The 9,486-nt window shown below is 40.1% G+C and overlaps 2 protein-coding genes across 2 annotated transcripts; one reads left to right on the top strand and one right to left on the bottom strand.

Annotated features, from left to right (window-relative positions):
* Positions 1–1,232: 1,232 nt before the first annotated feature.
* LOC107396958 (eukaryotic translation initiation factor 4E-binding protein 1) lies at positions 1,233–4,214 on the top strand. The gene is made up of 3 exons (XM_015976812.3): positions 1,233–1,496; positions 3,357–3,551; positions 3,720–4,214. The coding sequence occupies exons 1-3, from the start codon at positions 1,361–1,363 to the stop codon at positions 3,749–3,751; spliced, it is 363 nt and encodes a 120-aa protein (XP_015832298.1). The 5' UTR covers positions 1,233–1,360; the 3' UTR covers positions 3,752–4,214.
* A 2,735-nt stretch (positions 4,215–6,949) lies between these two features.
* Positions 6,950–9,279, bottom strand: LOC107374881 (nodal homolog 2-A). Its single transcript, XM_015943176.3, has 3 exons — positions 8,041–9,279; positions 7,203–7,891; positions 6,950–7,110 (listed from the first exon to the last, which is right to left on the bottom strand). The coding sequence occupies exons 1-3, from the start codon at positions 8,324–8,326 to the stop codon at positions 6,958–6,960; spliced, it is 1,128 nt and encodes a 375-aa protein (XP_015798662.3). The 5' UTR covers positions 8,327–9,279; the 3' UTR covers positions 6,950–6,957.
* Between the last annotated feature and the right edge of the window lie 207 nt (positions 9,280–9,486).

Genomic DNA, 9,486 nt, shown 5'->3' with positions numbered 1-9,486 from the left:
AGAAGAAGGCAAGCAATACAGTTTATTTTCCTGACATCAATGAATTTCCTTTGGCAAAATTGTGCACAAGCACAAAATTTGTCATATGGCGACGACAAAAAAGAATTTTGATATTGCACTAATTTTTCCCTTTTTTTCTAGCGCCCCCATGAAAAAAATACTGGCCCCACTATGGCCCCCCTGGAAAATTTGGCCTAGAACTGCCCCTGCAAAAGTGATTTACACTAGTGGATCCTTCATCTATTCAAACACTGGTGGTGATGAGCTACGTAGTGGCCACTGTTGCTGGGGCACACTGGCAGACGAGATGCTGTCTTACACTGGCCTGGCCTGCCAGACTTGTCCTCTGTTTAATTCTATACAGAGAACTTCCCATAAGGAAGCATGAGGCTGCTGGTCAGGCTAGCATTACACTGCACTACATAATTTGTGCTAAAAATATAAACAAGATGGACAAACAAATGTAAAGGTAAGACATGTCATACCTGCAGTCATATAATATTAGAACAAATAGAAAAAAAAAATCAAAATAAGACCTAAGAAATTCATCATCTTTCTTTTGATCAACTGAGAAATTATCTCTAATGGTTTTTGGTAGTACAGCACGGGTTTATTAATTAAATCCTGATCTTTTTTGTGATTGAACCAAAAAAAAATGTGAACAAATTGTGTCTTTGTGGCAAAGTGCTAGTAGCAGACTGCTCATTGAGCCAAAAGGTTTGGTGTATAGTGTCATACACATTGATTTTGAATTATGTTTCAAAACTATTTCAGTGCAGAATGTCAGCTTCCTCATAAGTGGAACTATTATGCTGTTTTATACTTTGAATTTAGGAGTGATTTGTATACAAATGGGTTCTAATTTAAGTGGCTTAACAAACAAAATCATGTCCCTGGAATTAGCCAGCTTCTGGACTGAAATTAGTGAAAATGCAGCCAAAGTTGAGAAAAAAACTGTTGATTCAGGCCAGATCACTTTAAAATATTACAGAAAAATCTGTTGAGAGCTAAAGGGTGACTCGGCACTAATATGTGAGTTTAATTAAATTTCTAAGAGTCTTTTTTTACATTTTTAAAGAGTATTTCTAAAAGTTGGTAACATTTTTCTCACACTCTGGATCCTGGGATTTGGATTTGATTTGTTTGATAGAAAGGTCATGGAGAAAAAACACTTCCGCTGTTGGTGCCGCCCCTCGTTTTCAGCCAATCACAGCTCGCCATTCCACGTGATGTTTTGTAGGAAACCCCTGAGTTGTTTTGGGTTTTTCTTCAACCACGTGGAGGGTTCCAGAGCTCACATCGCGGCTTGTGATCACCTCCAAACGCCGAACGCGTCTGTAACCGTCCGCGGTGAGAGGAGATGTCAGCGGCCGGTCAGACCTCCAGGAGCCGGGAGATCCCCGCCGTCAGGAGGATCGCCATCCACGATGCTGCCCACATGCCCCAGGATTACTCCACCACCCCGGGGGGGACCGTGTTCAGCACCACGCCTGGAGGTGTGGATGCAGATATTTGTGATGTTTTATTAATTTTCATTGGATAAATTAGATTTATTAGTTTACATAACCACGCGCTTTTACCAGATGAATGCGTTCTCAGAAATAATCTATTTATAGCCCTGCACTGCAGCAGCAGCAACATGTTTACTGCTGCAGACCTGATTTCACAGATGATGGCTTCTACACGATCATCATGTTACATTTTTTTCTTACTGGTGATCAGAAGGTTCACAGAAATGAATATATCATCTCATTTTTTATTTAATCTTTATTTATTTTATATCAGAGACAATTAAAGTGCCACCGGAAAACCCAAAGAGAATAGAGAAGATGGTAAGTGTTTTCTATTGAAAGCCTGGAATATTCGAGCCATTATCCAACATTTCACACAAACATGGACACAGGGAGCTCTGGGGAATTTCCTGCATGAGAGAGAGGTAGGTGGTGGAGGGGAAACCTGACCAGATGCACTTGTTCTTTCGTGACTGATAACATGTTCTGAAACATCAGCAGGTGGGACAGTTTAAACAGATTAAACATTCCCGGGTTTGAATAAACAACTGGGTTACTGGTCAGGGCCATGTGGAGCCGGGACGGGGAGAGAAGTCACTTCTGGAAAATACCACAAAAACAATATTTGTGCTAATATTTAATTTTTTTAATAGTGAGGAAATCTTTTTAACATAAGGTTTATTCATGATTTTATTTCTAAGAATTTAATGCATTAAAAAAAACATGTTTTACAAATGTGTTTGATTTTAAACATGTATTTATTTCAACTTATTTTTTATTGGGCGTATAATTATTTTTTACTCATTATGCTTTTTAATTATTTATTTTAAATTATTGGCTTATTCTATTTACTTTTTTATTTTTAGAGTCATTGTCGTTCCATGCTGTTTTTGATCATGTTATCTGTTTTGTATTCACAAATGTTCTTTATTGTTTATTGTTATTGAAAGTTTAGGAACGTGATCTAAAATCTTTTATTTTTTATGTATGATGTTTGAAGGGTAATTTTAGCCTGTGTAAGGGCCTGTATTTCTATAGCACCTTCTTAGGGTTCTACAACCCCCAAGACACTTCACACACACACACACACACATTCATTCACACACACACACACACACACACACACACACACACACACACACACACACACACACACACACACACACACACACACACACACACACACACACACACACACACACACACACACACACACACACACACACACACACACACAGGTGGGGATGAGTTACGATGTAGCCACAGCTGCCGCAGGGCTCACTGACAGAGGTGAGGCCTGCACTGGTGAACACTGGTGCCACCGGTCCCTCTGACCACCACCAGCAGGCATGGTGGGTGTGTTAAGCAGCATTCTGTGCCTGGATCGAACCTGCAACCTTCCGATTACTGGACAACCTCCTGCTGTTTCATCATGATCATCTAGATATTTTTAACCTAAATGAAAACCTCAATCTATCTGATTTTTCATACCAAGGAAAACTCAATAAAATATAAATTTCCCGCTTTTTTTTGGAGCCTGTTTTGTGTAGAAAATAAATATTAGCATGGCCATAGGCTTTTAAACATTTACTCAAATATCCACATTATTTTCATTATTTGTTTTTCCCGTTAAGTTTGTCTCATGCTTCAATAAAACAATTGAATAAAATGTGTTCTGCCAAGCATTTGACCTGCCAGTCACACGGTTAAACAGCCAAAGTATTGGAGCCTTGTACTTATTTTGTGTTTTCTAGCCGTTTTATACACTAATGTCAGTCAGTCAAGACGTGATATAAATGCTGCTCTTGCTAGGATGTGATCGTGCCACCTGTTCTCTGCTGGCAGGTACCAGGATCATCTATGACAGGAAGTTCCTCCTGCAGTGTCGGATGTCTCCGTTGACTCGGACGCCTCCCAACCTCCCTGATATCCCAGGAGTCACCAGGCAGCTGAACCCAGATTCCTCTAACGACACAAACCAACCAGAAGAGACGCCTAACAAGAGCCACCACAACAACACGCACACACAGCAGAGTCCAGGTAAAGTTACCTGATTAGACAGACAGACAGACAGACAGACAGACAGACAGACAGATAGATAGATAGATATATAGATAGATAGATAGATAGATAGACAGACAGACAGACAGACAGATAGATAGATAGATAGATATTTCCTGTTCCTAAACATAATGTCTTCTTTTCTAGGGGAAGATGCCCAGTTTGAGATGGACATATAAAGAAAGCCTTCTGTCAGCAAAGTAATCCTTATATTCACCTAGCCATTATTGACTTGAACAAAAAGCTTTGTATTAGCTGAATTAATACTCTTATTCTTAGTTTTATGTTTGATATTTCAAATATATTTTGAAAACAAGTGTGTGTGTGTTTTTGCATTGCCTTAATATTTGCTAAAATGTACTCACAGAATTAAGAAATACAAACAAATGTATTTCTGCTTTGATTTTGTGTGACTTGATATGATATGTAACATATACAAAACTGACTCTGAGTTGTATTAAAATAGCATTTTATTTGAATTTAATTCAAAAGTTTTATTTTAAGTGACGTTTAACTCCACACCAGCAGTAACTAACTTTGGCCACACGAGGGCAGCAATGAAACTGACCAGTGACACCCCTGTTTCAGGTTTTAAGTTATTTTGTCTAAAGTTGACATTAAAATTTAAGCATTTGTAAAGCAGCATGAATAATCGTCTAATTTCTTGTTTTCAGATATTTGATGAGTTTTGGTGTAATTTTATTATTGATTTAAATATCCAGCCTTGGAGAAAACATCCCAAAATCTGTGATTCTATGTATTATACATTAAAAAGCCAAGACAATGCGTGGTTTTGCACCAGTTTGAATAAAAACTTATCTCAAATGAAAGCGTTTTACAGCTTTGAACTCTTTGTGGGTCAAAGGTCATCAAGTGACTCCAGCATGTTCCTTTCATGTTGAAGAGCAAAAATCAGGCCTCCGCTGAAGTGGTTACATAGGACTGTTTGTCACAGGCTAAATGTTAAAGCAGTAGCTCAGACCTTTTGTGTAGACTTCTGTAGAAAGGTTAAGAACCACTGATGCCAGTTGGATAGTTCTTTGACCAACATCAGTTAAGAGAAATATAGATTAATACCGACTAAACAGATTAGCCAAAGTCTGACACAATTTTAATTAAAATATGTCTTAAACCTAGCCTAGAAATCTAGACTGGTCTAGCCACGCTACATTGTAGCCTTAACAGGCCCAAACAGTCTTGTGTCTGGCCAATCACAGCGCTCTTATCAGTTTAATAGGGAGTCTAAGTCACTTCCGCATCATGGGTCCCCAGAAGAACGAACAAATGAATGCAGGTCAATGGGGCTAAAAACGTTATTTTCTAATCGCTTTGCCTTACGCCCTGGGTCGCACGTATGTTGTACTGCAATTTAAATGAAAAGATGGGTCTTTCAACCAGGGGCGGATTAAGGACTGAAGAACATCCGGGGCTTAGCACACGCACGCGCACACACACGTGATACGCACTAGTCAACATTTTATATGTCTTGTACCACATAATTTTTAATCTGAAGCTACATATTAAGCATTTTCAAGGCAGAATATTGTTCCTGTTAGTGTTTAGTGTGAGGTGATAGTAAATATTCCCTTTCTTTATCCAACCACTTTACCTGATAAGCTAACTTTACGCAAACCAGCAGCACAACAAATATTTTCAAATAAGACTCACAAACCTGAGTCAACACCAGTATCATCAAAGCTGGGGTTCTGTCGCCGTACTTTTGGTCTAAAAAAACGTCCTTATGTCCATCTTCACTCATGCGTTTCAGGCAGAGAGTGTAGAAGAAGCCGGCTGCTGAAGGGCTTCTTCTTCAGTGGTGGAGGTTCAGGCAGGCTGTATACAAACTACTGCCAGCTGCTCCCTCTCTGTTGGACTTTGGTACTGCATGTTGCTTCCGCGATTTAGATCCGGGGCTTTCCATGAAATATCCGGGGCTTCAGCCCAAGTAGCCGGGCCTAACGCCACCCCTGGTTTCAACCATGACAGTCGCGTACTTTGAGATTTATTAGCTTGTAAAAGTTAGTAATTAGCATGACTACAAACTAGAAATCAACACGTCTTATATGTGACGTCACAACATTTTCTCTCCCCAAAGTAGCTGCTACTTACCACATGACCAGATTTATGGTGGTTCTTTCCTCCTGTGGGAAGTTCTTTGAACTTACAGCCCTTTTCCCACAGTTTTCTCCGTGTCTGGTTTGATGACGTCACTATCGCGAAGCACATTTGTAATCCTGGACTTAATTTCACACAAAACCTAAAATATCATTCCCCCCGTTCGGAAATAAGCACGTTCTTGGTATCAAAATGTGTCTTTAAAATTCACGGACATCATATGTGAAATCCATGGCACAAAACAAGCGGAATTACAAAATAGCTTTTTAGCCCCGTTGACTTGCAATCATTTTATCGCTCTTCCGGGGTCCCGTGATGCAGAAGTGACTCGCTATGGGCGGGATGGTGCCACGAAGCGAAACAGCAAAGATTGCCGTGGCTCGTTTGGAACAGCTTTGACATCAACTTTGGACTATTTAGACGTGGAATTTTCTTTGAGTCAAGAGTAGATAGAGATACTTACGTCCTTTATTTTTAAAAAGGATGTATTTGTGTCTTCTTCGACATCCATAGCGGTGAGGATGTCACGTTTTCCGTTGTCTAATAACATCAGAGACGGTTTTAAAGACAATCTTAGATTCTGCCCCACGACCGAGCTCTCTGGCTCGTGTTCTGACTACATATTCACCTCGCCAGGCTAACTTCAACCTGTTACTTACAACCATAAAAATTTACATTTTTATTAAATTCCACATAAATAACCAAGAAAAGGGACATTTGGTAAAGTTTCTAAAAGTACATTTTCACTAACAAATGAAATCAGAGTTGTTTTAAGGCTAATCCTTTTTAAAATCATTTATTTAAAACAAATAGCCAAAATCTATCATAGCAAACATAAATGCAAACATTCCAAAGCATTCCCACCATTTTAGTCTTGTTCCTTCAAAAACATTGACTTATAAGTCTTTGTGCATCTAAACAAACAGTTCATACATAAAAGGACTTGTGCAAGTGACTGTTGTGTAAATAGTGCTTTAGTTAGTGTCCGTGGTGCTTTTTTTTTTAAATGCACAACTCAAGTTAAGCCCTAACAAGTGAAATAAGTCAGAAATACATGTTGTGCATCCCAACAGCGTGATCCCACGCTGCACAGCATCAGGGGAAACATGCAAACATCACATTTTAGTGAACAGTGGTACAAAAAATCACAATCTTTGCTCTGGAAGGTCTGGGTACGTCTGATTGTCAGACATAAACATTTTCGTGCATTTTGTACTTCCGTGCATTTTTGACACATGGTGCTGTCATGTGTTTTCGTTTGAAACTGTCCTCATTGGCAGCCACACTCTTTCACCACCATGTCCTCGTGATGCCTCATCACTAGCTTCCTCTTATCGTAGTACAGCATGGAAAGCGGTGCCAGGTGTGTGGGTGCACAGGAGAGACGTGGAACCTTGTCTGGGTGGAGATAGTTCAGTGCACTCTGAAAAAGAGAAAGGTGAAAAAAACAATCCATCAGATTGGAGCACATCTCTTAAAGTGCACATGGGTGCATGTGAAACATTCCGGACTTACCTGAACCTGTGCGTGGTTGAAGGTGGCTAAAGTCCCATCCACCGACATGGAGCAGCTCCCCTCACAGCGGTAAGCGTTGTACCTTCTGGGCTGGACAATCCAGTCACTCCACTGGAGCTTCTTGAAGTCCACCCACATGTCCACCTTCTTGCAGAGAGGACGTTGTTTCTCCTGTTCTGAGAATCTAACATGTTTCTGTGTCTCCTGGTGTCTCTTCCTTCTACTGCTTCTCCTGTTGATGGACTTTGACTGCTCTGCTGTTCTGACCAATGAAGGCTGGTTCTTTGGATCCTGGCTTGAAAAGACCACCATCATTACTCTATTTACAGTAGGATGCTGGATTATCTCCTGCTGCTCCTCCTTCATCCCAACTTCTACTGTTCTGTTTGTGGAGGATTCCTGCTGCAACCAGCGATGAAGCATCCCCGTCACGTTGAAAACTTTCCAGGAGGAGGACGACACCATTGTAGTGGGGTGAGCTTCCAGGTGTCCCAGAAGCAGCCGGTTCACAGAGCAGTCATTGCTGGAGCAGCGGTTCTGGTTGGAGTGACAGATGTCCAAAAATACTCTGGAAGACTTAGAGAAGGCAGGAAGACGGATATGAAGTTCAGCCAGTTGGATGTTGTCCCTTTTAGACATGGAGGACAAGTCAAAGGTGACCGACCACCTCTCACCAACCTGCAGGCAGCCTGAAAGAAGATAAAGAATAAAAAAATTCTTAATAAAAAAAATCTGCATAATGAAGCTATTTCTTTGAAAAGCAATGAGATATTTAAGTTCAGTGTTGGTTCACTTCTGTGGGTTTTCATTTTCTATTTATTTTAAGCCAAATACTCACTTTTTGCAACAAGGCTGGTCACACAGTCCGAGTCCTGGGTCCTGCTGTGGTGGCCCCTGATGTTGGCACTAGCATGATCCTCGATTCGCATGGTCTGGTAGAGCTGCATCATAAAAAGGGGCAAGCTGCGGGTCTGCTGCCGCTGCATGAAGCTTCTGAAGCCGCCGGAGCGACTCGTCCGCCCATGAAGCAGCAGAGCGTCAGGGCGCGTTCCTTGGAAGGGTTGCGTCTGGACACCCAGAATCAAATCCACCAGAAGTAAACCCACTAACTCCGCAGGTTTCATTATTCCAGAGAGTTGTTGCTTCGAGGTCAAATCCAAATTATTTCAGTAAGAAACGCTGCCTGGTAAAGACACGCCCCTCATTTGAAGGTTGGAGGTGTGTGTGTGTGTGTGTGTGTGTGTGTGTGTGTGTGTGTGTGTGTGTGTGTGTGTGTGTGTGTGTGTGTGTGTGTGTGTGTGTGTGTGTGTGTGTGTGTGTGAGCCAGGGTCGCGCGCACTCAGTGCAAAAGGTCGTTTTGGATCGAAACCAAGCGAGAAAACTCTGCGATCTGATATTGTTCTGTGTGTAACAGATACTTTTGATAATGAGAGATCAAGGAGCTGCTTCACTGTGCAGTGATTAATCAGCCTAACAGGTCTAATTCGAGTAGATCAGAGAGGAGAAAATCAGGTGCTTCAATTTAAGATAACGGGTTTTTTAAAGTAACAATTAACAATAATTAGGGAGTGAAGCTTTAGTTTTCAGACAACTTGAAGTTGAAATCGTGAGAAAAATCTAAAAATTCAGTAAAACAGTCTTTATTCAAATGTGTCAAATAACTTTTTAGCTCAATACATTTTCATCATGTTACAAAAAACACAAAATAATAAAATAAACATTTGCAATGCATTGTATTGAATTAGCTAACATGTTTTAAGGATTTATAGCATTACTTTCTTGCAATTAATTATGTTAAACCGTAAGTCTTATTCATTTATTTTTGCTTGTTTGTTTGTTTGTTTGTTTGTTTGTTTGTAGGATAATGGTCACCTGACGGAAAAAAGCTTGGATCTTAAAGGCCCATCAACAGCCACCCATTAACGAGACAACTGCACTTGACTTCAAAGTTGATGAGGGACTTTTATTCCTTTCACTGGAACATGAAAGGATGAATTTACATTGTAATGAATGATTTTGGTTGATTGATAATTCGTGTATGTGTGACAAGTCACTTTAAAGAAAAAAATAAATCAAGTAATATTTCCATATATGTCTAATTTCATGGGTACAGAAAGATAATCAGAGAGTATGATCAGAGTATTATTAGGCCTATTCTTCTATTTTAAAAGATGACAAACATATGCCTATACTGTTTTACTTTATCCACAAATAGAAGATTTCAGTCTAATATTTGTTTAACAGCAAACATTACCGAACTTCAACGTATTCAAAAAGCCTTATG

This window comes from Nothobranchius furzeri, chromosome 6, assembly GCF_043380555.1.
Source record: "Nothobranchius furzeri strain GRZ-AD chromosome 6, NfurGRZ-RIMD1, whole genome shotgun sequence".
Lineage (NCBI taxonomy): Eukaryota > Metazoa > Chordata > Actinopteri > Cyprinodontiformes > Nothobranchiidae > Nothobranchius > Nothobranchius furzeri.
The sequence above is the reverse complement of the archived record's forward strand: the minus strand, read 5'-3'. Positions and strand labels throughout refer to the sequence as shown.